This window comes from Tachypleus tridentatus, chromosome 7 (assembly GCF_004210375.1).
Source record: "Tachypleus tridentatus isolate NWPU-2018 chromosome 7, ASM421037v1, whole genome shotgun sequence".
Taxonomy (NCBI): Eukaryota; Metazoa; Arthropoda; class Merostomata; order Xiphosura; family Limulidae; genus Tachypleus; species Tachypleus tridentatus.
The window spans coordinates 38,081,525-38,098,522 of record NC_134831.1 but is presented as its reverse complement, the minus strand read 5'-3'; the positions used below and the strand labels follow the sequence as shown (position 1 = coordinate 38,098,522).

The 16,998-nt window shown below is 35.8% G+C and overlaps 1 protein-coding gene across 1 annotated transcript in view; it reads right to left on the bottom strand.

Moving 5' to 3' along the window:
* Nucleotides 1-16,998, bottom strand: part of Cngl (Cyclic nucleotide-gated ion channel-like) — a 94,101-nt gene that overhangs the window by 13,474 nt on the left and 63,629 nt on the right. Inside the window, 3 exon segments of the mRNA XM_076511163.1 lie at nt 195-2,236; nt 3,166-3,212; nt 12,169-12,315. Coding sequence (XP_076367278.1) covers nt 195-2,236; nt 3,166-3,212; nt 12,169-12,315 — 2,236 coding nt within the window.

Sequence of the window (16,998 nt, the reverse complement as noted above, 5' to 3'; positions counted from 1 at the left end):
TTACCATATATATATATATCTTCATGTTTACTCAGTAACTTCCTAAGCCAACTGTTCTTTTTCTATAGTCTTTTGTTTGAACTAAAAAGCTAAACGTCAGAAAATTGTTAAGTGTTCGTCACTATTATATTACAAACGCACTCCAGTTTACACAGAAACACTTATATTTTTTATTTAATATTTTATATACTTACTAAATAGAATTTTAGGGACTCTGTAACCTCACTCAAGAGCTGTTGAAGGCGGTCTTCTAATTCGAATCTAGCAGAGCGGTTTGTAATGGACCCCGTTTCAAGTGCAATATCGTCTAGTTGTAGTTGCTGAACCACAGTTTCTGCTGGTTTAAGAACACTTTCGATACATACCTCAGTCTGAGCATCTTTAGTGTTGACGTACGTTTGACAACCTACGTCACGTTTAGTTAGACTAGAAGGTCCTGGAGCGAGTTCTTCACTGGACAGTTCTTCACTGCTCTCTTCCTGAAATGCCTCCATGCGGACGAGTCTCGTACGTCGAGCAGCATGTCCGAGGACTGTTTCAGCCCTAAGAAGTTCTGGTGACAGTGGAACATACTTCAACAGTTCTTTTGGTTTCCTAGAGTGATGTTTCTGACGATATTCAGAAACAACTCTTGGTTTATTAGTTGAAAGCTGACCTACTGAAGTATCTTCAAAGAAATTTGACAATGTGAAGATGGGTTTTTGGCTCTCCAGGTTTACATGGCTAAGGGATGTTTTAGATTTTTCCATTCCATTTGGATTCCATGGAGGGTCTAGTGGAGCAGTTTTTGGCCTTGACGTTGACTGTGGAAAAGAACGAGAAAACGTCTGGAAAATATCACCTTTTCCATCTTGGGAGTGTTCAGTGGACCGTGACCAGACTTTCTCTGTCACTTGTAAGGTATCTAAGATTGGGACTTCACCTAACTCTGTTTCAGTAGCTGTCTGACAGCTAGATACGTTTGCTTCGGGAATGGAGGTGGAAACAGCTCTATTAACGTCCCCATAATTAGAATATCTTGTTGTACAATTTAACCGATCACCTACAACTTCCATGTTTCCTAGGCACAAAGGCTCCCCAGGTCTCACGGGAAAGGCTATTTTACGAGAAGCACCAACGACATCTGGAAGCACGTTGTTGAATTCGTTATAAGTTTGCGGCTCCACTAGTTCACCGGGTTCTCTAAGTCTTGCTGGCAATATATTGTATCCGGAATTAACGTCACTTTGTACCATAAAATTCACAGTTTCCACAGCTCGGACTGCAGATTCCATATGGTGATTAGACATATTCAACGACAAAGTTGTATCCTGAGGTAAAAGTGCTTCCTTAGCTGGTTTCTGTAGTGTTATCTTCCATTTTGGAAAGCTGGTAGATGTAGAAAAAGCAGTTTTAGTACACTCATTTCTTCCGTAGGTTTTATCGTCGGTTGTGTAATCTTTTCTATCTAATTCTTTGTTAAACAAACTTTGGCACGGGTAGGAACTATCGAAATGTTTCACTGAATCTGTAGTAGAATGAACTTGCACTTTTGTTTCATTTTTATCGGTTTTCAATGGTTTATTTGATAATGATGTATCTTCTTGATCTATATTAATGTCAGAACTTTGGAAATTCAGCTCATTCCCTATATTCTTCCTGAAGTTTATGGAATCCTTTGCTGTGTTTGTAAAAGATTTGATTTTAACCATGGAGTTGCTTCCTTGTGGAGCGAAATCTTGTTTTTTTTCTTTCTCACGCAGTAGCTTTAAACGCTCTAAAAGAGGCAGGCCCTCACCGATCACCTGAGAACAATCATTCTCCTGAGAAGTCTGAGAGTTTTGTGGTTGCATTTCCATATTTGTTGCTATGCTACTTTGGTCGTGGGTCGCTGATTGGCTGGTGGCCTTTTCTTTTTCTTTCAGCAGCTTAATGCGTTCTATCAATGGAAGATTCTCTTTCAGTGGGCGACAGGGCTCTGAAGATATAGGTTCTACTTTCATTGAAGGGACTGCTACTATTTTAGGTGGAACAGATGTTTTTCCTATCACAAGTTTATCATTCATAGATCTTTCTTTTTCTTTGAGCAGTTTTAGCCGTTCCAAAAGGGGAAGTCCTTCCCCTTAAGGGCGATAATTTGTAGTTTGAGTAGAGAGAGAAAGGGCTGGTTGAGGGGATCTATGGTTAATATTCACCCCAGATCTTGCAGCTCCCTCACTCATCTGCGCCTTCACACAAGATATTCGTCTTGCAAGTCCTGCCAAAACGTTATATAAACTCTCATCGAATATTTAGTGTTTCAATTACAAAAAAATATAGAAAACTGAATTTACTCCAGTACTTAAAATACGGTTTACTAGTTTGTCATGCTTACCGATTACATTAAAAGACACAGCGATTAGTTTATTAGTTTGCTAAATTAAACTTTTGTTTTTAGGTTAATAATCGTATCACCTTATTTCATTTTAAATTTAGATAACTGTTAAACAACGTAAGAATTAAAATATGTAACCATTATTTGTGTTAGCGGAGTTACATTTTTTCCTTTGTATCCATTTTTTATTTTAGCGAAAGACACTTAACCGCTTTCTAATTTTGAACAGAATTAGCTTTGTTTTGAATTTCGCGCAAAGGTACACCAGGGCTATGTGCGCTAGTTGTCCCTAATTTAGCAGTGTAAAACCAGAGGGAAGGAAGCTAGTCATCACCGCTTACCGCCAACTGTTGGGCTACTCTTTTATTAACGAAGTGGGGATTAACCGTTACATTATAACGCCCCCACTGCTGAAAGGGCGAGCATGTTTGGTGTGACGGGGATTCGAACCCCACAACTTTCGGATTACGAGTTGAGTGCCTTAATCACCTGGCCATTCCAGGTCTTTTAAACAGATAAACCAGAAGGTAATTCACACCCACTACCAACTACTGGGCTACTTTAGTCGAATAGTGTGATTTGACGCACCCGAGGCTATAAATTTAGACAAGATCACAATTTTTCGGCAATAAGAAACAAACAATGGACCCATATTAAACGTTAGCCCAGGCAGAAAATGACTAAACTCTTGTATATGAGTTTGAATACCACGGAAAATAATTATATTTTTATTTATCTAGTGATATGGCAGTACAGATGTTAAAGTTAACACGCATCAAAACATTCTATTGAGCAGTAAGAATAGAACATACCTTTTATTCGTTGTCTTCCCGATACGTCACTGTTCTGATGAAGCCTCCTAAATATAATAAAAGTATAAGAATGTAGTTATTTTAAATCTTAACACATATTTTACACTGAAGTACCAAGGAATAAAAAACAAACAAACCTCCCTTTTCGAATTACCATCTATTACCTATCACCTTAGACCAAACTTTCTCTTCCAGAACAGATGCTGAATATTTTATAGTGCCATTTTATCATTTTATATATTGGCAAAACGTACGTATAACTGATAGTACGTAACATAGGCTTGTCTCGTTTTATATTTATTTATAAACCCAGGAAGCAGTCAGGACCTTACAGTTCGTTGAGGTTTGTTTTTATCCTAAGCTAAATTTCTTGTTAGTTTGCAAAATGTTTACCATTTCTTGGTTCATATAATGCTTGTAATTACATATATCAATAAACAAACACTTCCATGAGCTTGTCTGTAGAAAAGTTATTTTTAAAGTCCGTTAGAATAACTGCTTGAAATTTGTCACTATTAACGTTATCATTTGTCAGTTAAAGTGGACCAGAAAATGTGAACAGCGTCTTAACACCTGACTTTAAGTTCAGTTTTTTAGATTATGATGTAATTCCTTAAAAGTTTAAAACAAACTTTTCAACTTTAATTTTATAGCTAATATAGCTAGATGAGTAAACGTTAATAGATCAAAAACGTGAAATGTATTAAGTTGCGTAGCTTAACGACAGAAAATACGCCAAGAAAGTTGGACATGCACATAAAATACGCCAGCAAATTAATTCAGGCGATATCTGAAGTTGTCACACTATTACAATTATTCGTGTCTACGCTATTTGATATACATGCGTAGTTTTTATCAATGTTTCTGAATTTCTCTAAACACAAACTATATAATCAATTTCTGTAGTACATATTGGTGTATAGAGATAAACGACCTTATAAAACCAAAATGTTGTTTCTATTTCATTAAACATTTAACGTTTCGCTTTACAGCTTCTTCATGAGTGTTCACCAAAACAAAACCCGAAACCAACAGTACAAATCTTCGAATATTCTAGTAATAAACGTAAACTCTAGGTTATTACTGTATGACGTAATATCGTGACATTCCAGATATCAACTGTACTTACGGGTTTCTATGCTTACTTATTTATTATGTGTTTCATAGTGTTCTGTTCTGTTTCACCAGTATCAAGACACTTATAGTAAGTACATTTTCCATTCAGTTAAATAAAAAAACGAAGCTGCTTTCGTGTTTTATTTTATTTTTAAAAATCCATAAAACACTAGTTGATAATACTTTGTTACGTGTTTTCACTTTTTACAGGGTCGGCTTGAATAGTCCGCCCTGTACTATTATCATCACCACTAGACATACATAACACTTACCGAAAAACAAAACTGCTGAAATTTCTGATGAACTTTTATTTTAGCAGGCCTGTCTGTACGTAACGTCACTGTCTTTACTTAAGCTACATACGGTTATAGAGGTGTGAAGCACTTCTTCAAGGATTGGTTTGGTTTGTTTTGATTTCGCACACAGCTACTCGAGGGCTATCTGCGCTAGCCGTTCAGAATATAGCAGTGTAGAAGTAGAGGGAAGGCAGCTAGTCATCACCACCCCCCATCAACTCTTGGGCTACTCTTTTACCAACGAATAGTGGGATTGACCGTCACATTATAACGCCCACATGGCAAAAAGGGGCGACCATGTTTGGTGTGATGGGGGATTCGAACCCGCAACCCTCAGATTACGAGCAGAGTGCCTTAACCACCTGGCCATGCCGGGTAATATTTCTTTAAAACTTGGTTTCTTAACCTTAGTGCACGCTTATTTTGTAGTTAAACTGATTTTTCTGTGAACAGTTCTCGTAAGAGAGAACACTGTAAATTGAGTGCAAAACAGTCGATTCTAAAGAATATAGATTTAATATAAAACCTTATTAATTTCGAAGCTCTAGAGTAGACGGTTTACTTACATTGTTAAATCTGGACTTGATTCTCCTTCCCGTGGTGGGCGTTATAATGTTACGGTCAATCCCACTATTCGTTGGTAAAAGAGTAGCCCAAGAGTTGGCGGTGGGTGGTGATGACTAGTTGCTTTCTCTCTAGTCTTACATTGCTAAATTAGGGACGGCTAGCGCAGATAGCCCTCGAGTAGCTTTGTGCGAAATTCAAACAAACAAACAAACACATGATCCTCCTTCGTTTAATTTTTTTTTTGAGAGGACGTACACAATTTATTCTCACAGCATATATTATCGTGAATGACATTCGAACCAGTTGCACGTTGACGATTTCTATGTTTAAGTGGATCGCTAACAGCTACGCAAAGAAAAAAAACTCGACCTGCTCTTTATTTAATGGGAAAAAGGTGTTTATAAAATCATTTGTTTGTTCTTAAATATTTACAAAGCTATAACTGTCCATCTGCGATATTTGTCCATAATTTGAGAGTGACAGACTGAAGGGAAGGCAGTTAGCCACTCAACACAGACTCTTGGAATACTCTTTTACCCACAAACAGTGGGATTAATCATTTTATTATAATGTCCCAACGGCTGAAAGGGCTAGCATGTTCGATGATGGGGATTCGAACACGAGACTCGCAGGCTGTGAGTTTATAAAATAAATCTACTTAGAGAATGGGTTGAAAAAGAGGTGTATTAGGCAGGGTGTTTAACTTTCTTGTTATTGGTCGGTAGTAAATTACCATCGAACTCTCGTTACCAGGCCAGTGGATTTGAGCACTCCAGTTAAACGTAAGTGACTCTACCTAAGTCTGAACAGTGGAGTTATTGCCCTGACACTATTTACAACGCTGAACTCTTTAGTATTCCCACAAGTTGTCAAATCCTGAAATACCCAATTGTTATGTTTCTCAACATATGCAAACATTCTTGAATCGTATTAAAACCTCATATTTATTTTTATTAAAGAAATAAAAACAGTACAATTATTCTTTTCTTCCTTGTCGAAGAGACAAAAATATAATAAACAAACACAAAACGAAGTTCCTCGAAAATTTGATCAAAAGGTTTGACAGTGGTGGTAAATTAATATTTTTGTGTTTTTTTTTTTCAACTTTAACGGTAAGTTGCTCTCTGCAGTCATTAGGTTAATGATGATATAAAAGTCCAGGGGTAAGTAAAGTGACCAAATACGCTCTTCTGCATTGATGTTTACTTCAGGCATGTGAGGGTTGAATATCTTTTCGGGTGAAATTATATTTGTAGCAGTATTCATGTTTTAAAATATTAAAAAACATGGTGGAAAAGATTTGCTTATTGTTAAGCTTCAGAATGGTTTATTTGTGCTACGTCCACCGCTGATATCGAAACCCGATTTTTGTGGTATAAGATGCATACTTGCCGCCGAGTCAAAAACCATTAATATATGATTCTAAACATTTTAAATGTGAAAAAATGACCAAGTCAGAATGAAAAGTTCAATCACATAGTCAACAAGGACCAACATTAATATAAAACAAAAAAGGTAAGTTTTCATTATTAATCTACCTACATTTTTTACATCTTTACAGATTTTGCCATTTTATGTAACTTAAGCAGCATTATACACATACGAGGAAAGAACACAGCTTTCAACATAAGTCAATCCTTTACATGTACTATTGAATGTATCATGCACTATACAATTTGCAAACTATGCAACAGTTTATACACTGGACAAACAGACCGCTGTCTCGGTGAACAACCATGAGAACATCTAAATCATATTAAGCTTCGGAACCAGGATACACCTATAGTTAAATATCTCATCATCATCAACAAGACAGTTGAAAAAATGTTCTATTCTGAGACTAATTAGTGGTCCAACACACATTCACAAGAGATAACGTAAGTTCCTTGAATTCTATACGTACGCCTTTCTTTAAACTGTATAATCCGACGAAGAATACTAGTTCGAAACGCCATACTTCTTTAAACAAAAATTTAAAACAGAAACTTGGTGAATATTTAGCCTATTCTTTTATTTTGATATCTTTGTCACAGTGGCGTAGCTAGGGTTTTCAGCGTCCGGGGACAAAGTCAGTTTTCGCGCCCCCTCGTGACAAAATGCAAGCCATAATTCCTAATTATATAACATCAATTTGGAACCCCTCCGATGCTGCTCCCCCCCAGCTACGTCACTGCTTTGTCGCTTATACGGTTTTAACTATATATTTCTTTTTATTATATATAAAATCCGCTAGACGGCACTATTTGAATGCTCAAGGAAAACTGTTGGAAGGTCCGTTATTTTGAAGAATACCCTGTAATGTAATTACTTGAGATAACTTATGATTAGAAATAATAAATTTGTATATAGGGAATATCGCAGAGCATAGTATGTTAATAAACGCGATTATCCATTATATATATCTTATTGTTCATCAAAATAATAGAACTAAACACTCAGTTTGAACCTATTGCTTGGAAAGTATAACTTCAGCGTATTTATTTAATCATTAATGACTTCTAGTGGCAGGAGAGAGTCGGGAGCTTTGCTTGTTGGTTCATCAAAGTTCTCTAAAGAGGTTCAAATGATGGATTGTAATAATGAACTGAAGTGCGATCTGAAAAGTTTGTAAAATTAGTATCTTAAAATTCTAACCAAATATCAGATCATCTCACAAGTAATGTCCAAAAATTTAATACAGAAAGTGCATCATCATTTCTGTCTTTATAGAAGGCTTTAATGACTAAAATATGTAGCAGGACGTATATAGAAATGTTCAGATAAATAAAAGAAACTAACCCAACTCCATTTTTTTCAAATCATTAATAAAATAAACCCTTATGAAGATGGATGTGTCTGAGGAGCACATCAGGCATATAATGTTTTATGAGTTTAAAAAAGTCAATAGTGCAGCAGAAACTACACAAAACATTCAAGTTGTTTATGGTGCAGAGTCTCTCAATGAAAGAAAATGTCAAAGGTGGTTTCAGAAGTTCAACTCAGGTGACTACAGCTTAAGTGATGCGCCTCGTTCAGGTCGTCCTGTTGAGTTTAATGATGACTTACTCCTGGCTGCCCTTGATGAAGATTGTGCTGTAACATTTGAAGAACTAGCATATAAGCTTAATTCAACAGTTCACCGTCATCTGCAACAGCTTAGAAAGGTGTCATAATTTGGAAAATAGGTCCACATGATTTGACAGAAGCCAACCTTAGAGCAAGAGTGGACATTTGCACTTCTCTGCACTCTCGTGAACGTAACTCATCTTTTTTGGACAGGTTAGTCACTGGAGATGAAAAATCGATATTTTATAAAAATGTTAAGTGCTGCAAACAGTGGTTCAGTGCAGATAAACTGGCTAAAGCACAGCCAAAAATAGACCTCCACCCTAGAAAAGTCTTGTTAAGCATTTGGTAGGATACTGTTGGTGTGATCCATTGTGAGTTGCTGCCACTCAATGTAACGATTACATCAGACTTCTATTGTGAACAGTTAGAGCACTTGAATGTTGCACTGAAAGAAAAGAGGCCTGCTTTGATCAATCATAAAGGTGTTGTGTTACACCAGAATAATGCACAGCCGCATGTAGCAAGGATCACATCTGCAAAGACTGAAGAACTAGACTGGGAAAAACTTCCACATCCTCCTTGTTCTCCAGACCTTGTACCATCTGATTATCATCTATTCCAAAGTTTGCAGAACTATTATGATGGAAAAGAGCTTGGAACACATGAAGATGTTAAAACTACCGTCTCTACATTCTTTTCCTCCAACCCCAAGAATTTTGTAGAAGTAACATTCAGAAGCTTGTGAATCGTTCGCAGGAAGTATTTAACAATAATGGAACATACATTATTGAAAAAATCCTCTCTCTTTTTCTGAACCTAAAATCGGGTAGTGCTTAAGGGATGATCTGATAAAAGACATTTATGCTGGCTCAATTAAAACAGATACTGACAGTCCGTGTTTTGATGCAAAGAACTAGTTTTTGAGCCACTTGTATAAAATGTTTCACCTTTCCAAGAAATACCGAACTCACGTTTAACTACCCACTTTTAAGCTACACTGTGATGTTATACTATAATATCGTACTTAGGTCTAACTACCAAGTTTTTAAGCTATACAGTAAAGTTATTCTTCATTTTCTCACTGAAGAGACTACAAAACTCTCAAAAACTTCACTTATTATGCTAGATAACTAAATCAAAACTGAAAAACTGATCATATAAGATATCACCAAACAATGCTACTGCAAGGTAAAATATTTTCAACAAACAATAACATAATTCAGATACATCAAAACAGATAAACAAAAACATTATTTTTAATTGTTCAAAACAATCTATGCAACTAAAAGACCAATCCATGCATGCCAGCTCACACGGAAAACCGAAATTCCCTTTGGTTAATCGAACAATGTGCAAAAGTGAATTTCGTTGTTATGTACGAGTGCAAAACTGCGACGTTTATAACATTAAATTTAAACACAATTACTTCAGTAACGACAAAAAAAAATTCAAGGAAACCATGACGCCTCAATAAAAATTCCAACAGGGTCCAAAAAATCGACAATTACGCCTCCAGTTTAAATATGTTTTCTTCGCAGTTTACTCACTGTATGCTTTCTTACAGCAAAGCCACATCGAGATATCTGCTGAGCCCACCGAGGGGAATCGACCCCCAGATTTTAGCGTTGTAAATCCATAGACTTACCGCTAAATCAGCGGGAAACCACTCACTGTATATTCTACTGCAATTAGCCTTAACAGTCACTGCCACAATTTCGTTCATTTTCTATGTTGTACAACGAACCCTGTGGGTGTGGGTGTCAGGTACATTTGACTTCGGAAAAATCATACGCTCTCGGAGAGAGGTGGAAGAAGAAAAGGGGGGAAGAAATATTGATCGTAGAGAGACAGAATAATCACTGTAAGAATATAAAGATTAACATTTAACTTTTGTTTTTTCTTTACTCATTTCCTAACCGTCAGAGGGCGAGCATATCAGTAAACAGTCAAACATTTGATCAAGCGAGATTTTGCAATGACCAATGTAATTCTATATTAGGTTTTTTTTCTTTTACGTTTCGTTATGATTGAATAATGAACACATAGAATCTTTTTTTCTATTTTTCTAATTAATATTTATAAGATAAATATATAAACAGAATGAAATTGTCTGTTTTTATAATTAATATTTATCTTGTTTTTAAATTTTTTAGAGGAAAACTAATTTAAACACAATCAGTGATGTCGAGAAAACCCACTTGTAGAAAAAATATATATGAAAAACGGCTCGTTTGGGTTGAGAAATTTTTTTACGTAGAGAAGCGAACAACGTTTCGACCTTCTTCGGAACCTGACAATATGCCGTTTTTACATATATAATTTAAACACATTTTCGTATTTTAACTAATTAATTAAAATATTTTTCCCTAATTATATTATTAAATGTTTACTTAGTTTTGGAGTTTATCTTCTAGTACCTAAATTATAATAATAAACCAAAGTGTGTGGTAAACAGTTGGTAAAAATTAGTACCTGGAAATTCTAACCAGTTAAAATACAGGGTCCTCCAGAACAAGTGTAGAGATTTAAACTACAATTGACCTGGCATGACCAGGTGGTTAAGGCACTCGATTGTTATTTGAGGGTCGCAGGTGCGAATTCTTGTCACACCAACATGCTCGCCCTTTCAGTCGTGGAGGTGTTATAATGTCACGGTCAATCCCACTTTTTGTTCGTAAAAGAGTAACTCAAGAGTTGGCGGTGGGTGATGATTACACTGATAAATTAGGGACTGCTAGCACAGATAGCCCTTGTGTAACTTTGCGCAAAATTCAAAATAAACAAATTAAACTACAATGATCGACGACAATATCTGCTGGTATAATTTGTGTTCATTATTTAGTTTCTGTCTTTGTGTTATCTTTCAAATATTATAGTGCCCGTAGGTGTTGATATAAGCCCTTTCCTATATATAAACCTACAAAAAGAAGCCTGCACTACGAGAAATTATCCTATTTGGGAATAGTTCACGTAACAATGTTGCTCCTGCTGTATGGTAGGTGGCTCCATCTAGTAAAAACTAGAAATCCCGTTGATGACATGTTCTTGAAATGCAACATTAACACCAATTTCTCGACGGTATGATGTACTTTGAACAGCGGTGGTGGAACATTCATTGTTTAAACACACCTGAACAATAAGAGAACAATGTTCGATTGTTCAACGATATATAATTAAAATTCGAATTCTTAATTTTCACTCAGAAACAGAAAGATAATGTTGTTCATTTATACTTAGAAAAATACAACAACATAACATCCATATTCTTTTGACAGGCCCTGTATACAAATAAACCAAAGTTTGTGTTAATTAAATAGTAGGTAAAATATTGACCTCAATAAACTGCGTTCGTTTCACAAATTTAGTAAAAATACTATCTTTTAACAAACATGTCAAGTAAAGACACTGTAACTTTAGTTTATTTTTAACTCGGAAATGTTAAGCTCTATTTACTGGGTTTGTAACCATACGTAATAAGGCATGCCTTGCGTATCATTGAAATGACTTTGTTATACTCTGGTACGAAAAATGCAATTAAAATTTAAATAGACACTTGTTGTTTAAAAAATTGATTTCTTGGGTTCAGTATCAGGCGTTTTGTCAATTGTTATATCGTTCCCTTTTATTTTATAGAAAGGTGTAAAAAAAACATTAAGAAAAAATAAGTAAATATAGTGATGAGAGTGAATAACCTAACACGTGAATTTGACAGTTAATTCGAACGAAAGCCAGAATGTTATCACAAACAATTATAATTGCATACTTGCACAAATTGTTTATAATTAATTGCAATTAACACAATATACAAAACCAGTAAATAGAAAACTAAGTCTACAGTACATTGCTGAACAAAGTTCTAGGAAATTTTATATATTGAATCAAACAATGAATCAACTTCTTTTTTCTAATTCATCAAATAATCCATAACGATTTGAACGATCCAATAAAAAGTTATTGCAAGACAATGGTATTCTACCTAAACAGCTTTCGAATTGGACTGTTGTTGATCTCTTGACCAGGACAGGAATGTCTTTGTCCTTCTCCACCAGATTTGGAGCTCAATCGCCCTCCACTTGGAAGTGTCGCCATCTCTAGCTGACAATCAGTACTTTGACATGTCCCTCTAGGTTATAAAACAGACGTGAGAAACATTATTTATTTTAAAAACAACAAAACCTTTCAGTTGATCTATTAAACACATTTGTACTCTCAAAGTTAAACTACAAAATGCATACAGTAAGTAGTTTACAAAGTAGTAATAATAACCCGTTCTAAAACTCTGGTAAATAGTTTCTAAAGAGAGTTTGTACAGTAATAATAATAAAACGTTTCTAATTCACTGGTAAAGAAACGTACAAGTTATTATGTCTTAATCACAGTTTGTGTTTTGTTTATATATTTAGTGCAGTGTCCTTATTTACTGATTATAGCTTTAGTTCTTAATTAGTGTGAGTTGATTTGTTTTTGATCTGTTGTTAAGCACAAAGCAGCACAATAGACTATCTATACTATGCCCACCACTAGTATCGAAACTCGTTTTTTAGTGTTAGAAGTCTTCAGTTTTACTGCATGGCCACTGGGGGCCAGAGTCGTATTGATCTGTTGTTACAAGTAAAGAATTATCGCTAATGTTAACATCATATTAGTTTTGTGTTAGTATAATTTCAGCAACAGGCCGTTCCTAGCGTTTACTATCGGGAGTTTCATTGAGTCCATCATTAATTAATATAGAGGGATATCTGGATACGGAATAAACGACTAGCAAAACTTAGATCTACAAGCTGTAGCAGATGGTTTCAGACATAATACGTGGGTTGACAGATCATAAAGCAGAAAGGACAGCCAAGGACACAAAAAGGAGATGTCTCGTGACAGGTAATAAGAAGCATTGATTAGTCTCCTGATAATGAAATTGTATACCTATACCCTGTGTAGTCTCCTGATAATGAAAGTGTATACCTATACCCTGTGGCCAATGTACACACACCTGATGCACATGTGAAACGTCTTCCAGTCTGACACTATGATAACTTACTGCAATGTTGGAGAGTCACAAGAAAATACTTCCTAAAAAAGCTGTTTAAATTTGATGATAGAATACCCTTTCATTACTGATAATAGAAAACCCTTTCATTACTGATAATAGAAAACCCTTTCACTACTGATGATAAAATACCTTTTCACTACTGATAATAGAATACCCTTTCACTACTGATGATAGAATACCCTTTTACTACTGATGATAGAATACCCTTTCACTACTGATGATAAAATACTCTTTCAATAGACTCAACTTTCAGTTCAGAGAAACCCTCTCTCACTAGCATTAACGTCATACCAGATTCTGAACTACTGGCTAGGATGGCCATCAGAGTTCTTTCTATAAGACCCTTTCAGTAGACTAAACTTTCAGTTCAGAGAAACCCTCTCTCACTAGCATTAACGTCATACCAGATTCTGAACTACTGGCTAGGATGGCCATCAGAGTCCTTTCTATAAGACCCTTTCAGTAGACTAAACTTTCAGTTCAGAGAAACCCTCTCTCACTAGCATTAACGTCATACCAGATTCTGAACTACTGGCTAGGATGGCCATCAGAGTCCTTTCTATAAGACCCTTTCAGTTCAGAGAAACCCTCTCTAACTAGCATTAACGTCATACCAGATTCTGAACTATTGGCTAGGATGGCCATCAGAGTCCTTTCTATAAGGCAGCAACATTTATTATAAGCATTAGGACAGTTCTCAATACAATAAACCATTGCAAATTACAAATCGTTTGGGTATCTCAACTTGAAAATTATACCCACATAGAATGCACATGAAAGGTAACACAACTCATTACACTACTTGTTGGAGATTCCTGCCTGACCTACTTGTTAACACTCATATGTATCTTCCGGTAGGTGATTAATGCCAGACGGCCCGGCATGGCCAAGCGTGTTAAGGGTCGCGGGTTCGCATCCCGGTCGCGCCAAACATGCTCGTCCTGAAAGGTTATAATGTGCGGTCAATCCCACTATTCGTTGGTAAAAGAGTAGCCCAAGAGTTGGCGGTGGGTGGTGATGACTAGTTGCCTTCCCTCTAGTCTTACACTGCTAAATTAGGGACGGCTAGCACAGATAGCTTTCGAGTAGCTTTGTGCGAAATTCCAAAACAAACAATCGAACAATTAATGCCAGACACCATTCTTGTATAGAAACCTATAAAAGATTTTCTGGCAGTGCTCGTACGCTAAAACATCTCACTAATAAAAGAAATAATTAGAAACTTTTATTCAAAACAGACACTCCGTGGGAGTTGTGATTGTGATAACGCCTGTAACACTCTATAGGAGTAGCGGTGATAGCAACGTTTGGAATACCACATAGAAATGGTGATGATGGTAAAGTCTAGAAAACCACATAGGAGTAGTGCTGATGGTAACGTCTGGAACACTACATAGAAGTAGTGATGACGGTAACGTCTGGAACACTACATAGGAGTAGTAATGACGGTAGGATCTGGAAAACTACATAGAAGTAGTAATGATGGTAACGTCTAGAAAACTACATAGGAGTAGTGATGACGGTAACATCTGGAAAACTACATAGGAGTAGTGATGACGGTAACATCTGGAAAACTACATAGGAGTAGTAATGATGGTAACGTCTAGAAAACTACATAGGAGTAGTAATAACGGTAACGTCTGAAAAACTACATAGGAGGAGTAATGATGGTAACGTCTAGAAAACTACATTGGAGTAGTAAAGATGGTAACATCTGGAAAACTACATAAGAGTAGTAATGACGGTAGCATCTGGAAAACTACATAGAAGTAGTAATGATGGTAACGTCTAGAAAACTACATAGGAGTAGTGATGACGGTAACATCTGGAAAACTACATAGGAGTAGTAATGATGGTAACGTCTAGAAAACTACATAGGAGTAGTAATAACGGTAATGTCTGAAAAACTACATAGGAGTAGTAACGATGGTAACGTCTAGAAAACTACATAGGAGTATTGATGACGGTAACATCTGGAAAACTACATAGGAGTAGTAATAATGGTAACGTCTAGAAAACTACATAGGAGTAGTGACGACAGCATCATCTGGAAAAACTACATAGTTAATGTGGATAAGACATGACTCAGTCTAAACAAAGGAGGAAAGAAATGTGGAAGAGAGGTCGTGCTTTCTAGAGATGATCAGTTTCCAAAGCACGTGACACGAAATACGAGATGTGCAGCAAGATTAATCTCACAAATACTCCACCATGGAACATCCATACATTTACAGCTGGTACAGGAATCTAAACAATGGCTATTCCAGTGAGTTATAATAACGACATTATACAGAAGAAAATAGGGCAAGACCTTGAGACTATGATGAAATGCAGGATAGACTCAAGGGACATCATTCTTTATCAGGGATAGATTACATGCAGATATGGAAGCTATATTTATCTTGCTTGAGATACATAGCCATAAATACATTTAAGTAAGAAACTCCAAGTCCAGATAGTGACTTGAAATGGTCATCACTCCTGCCAAAATTACATATATATGTTTGCACACCTAGCAACACAAACATTCATGAGGACAAACCATTATCATCCCTAAGGACACAGATATCCCAGTGGAAGAAACAATGAAGTACCTTTTGGTATTACTTTTAACTGACAACTTTACTTCCCCAGCCACATTAACACCACGCTAACTAGAACTTCCAAAAACACTAATGCACTTAAAATTGCGTCAGAAATTGAGTTAAAAAACATTACCTGCTTATCCTGTAACATAGTCTTATCTACTCCAGCTTGGAATATTGATTATCAGTGCGACTGCTATACACTGTTGTCTTATTTGATACACCATCATGTAACGGATTCTGTGGTACAGCATAGTCTGATGGATATTACGTTAAAGCACTATTCTATGTCTCATGACATAGCATCCTCCACTGTCTCATATGATACAACATCGTATGATGGATCTTGTGATACAAAATCGTCTGAAGGATCTTTTGATAGAATATCATCTCTCATGCGGTACAGCATCATCTAATGTATCTTATGACACAGATTATTTGATGAATCATGTTGTAACACAATGTTATCTAACTGATTTTATGATACAACATCACCTACTGTTCTTGTCATACAGCAATGTCTGATAGATTTTGCCAAACAGCATTATTTGCTGTATCTTTTAATACAGCATTACTTGATGGATTTTGTGATGCATCTGCTGTGTTTTGTGATGTTATTGTTTCACATTATTACAACATATTCAGATCCATATGTATTTTTCGCATATTTAGCTGTATTTCTGTTAATAGTATTTGTATTTGCGTTATGGTTTTTGTGAGGTTTAGATCACTTGTCGAAATTTACTATTTTTTAAAAGTGTATATTTTGTCTTCTAGACACTTTAATCGAGCAGCTTATTATATTAAGTATCAATGAAACAGGAGAAAGGTCCCAGTTCTTAACAGAATAGTTTGGTTTTTCAGTGATTGTTCGCATGAACAAAAAAATCACACATCCTAAATTTAATTTATCATAGATTTTGCAGAACACAATTGAAACCATAAAACAAAGGTAGCTATAAAGAGGTCAAACATTCCGGAACAGAACTTATGATTTTCGATCAGCTTAAACACAGCTGTGTTCCCCTAGGAAAAACAGGTTTTACCATATCATAATTTCAAACATGGGGCTTTTTAATACAAACTATTACATTTTAATTAAGGCTGTTTCACAATGTTTGAAAAGCACTTAGAACCACAAAAACATATAGTTGGAAGGTAGGATTTCATCACA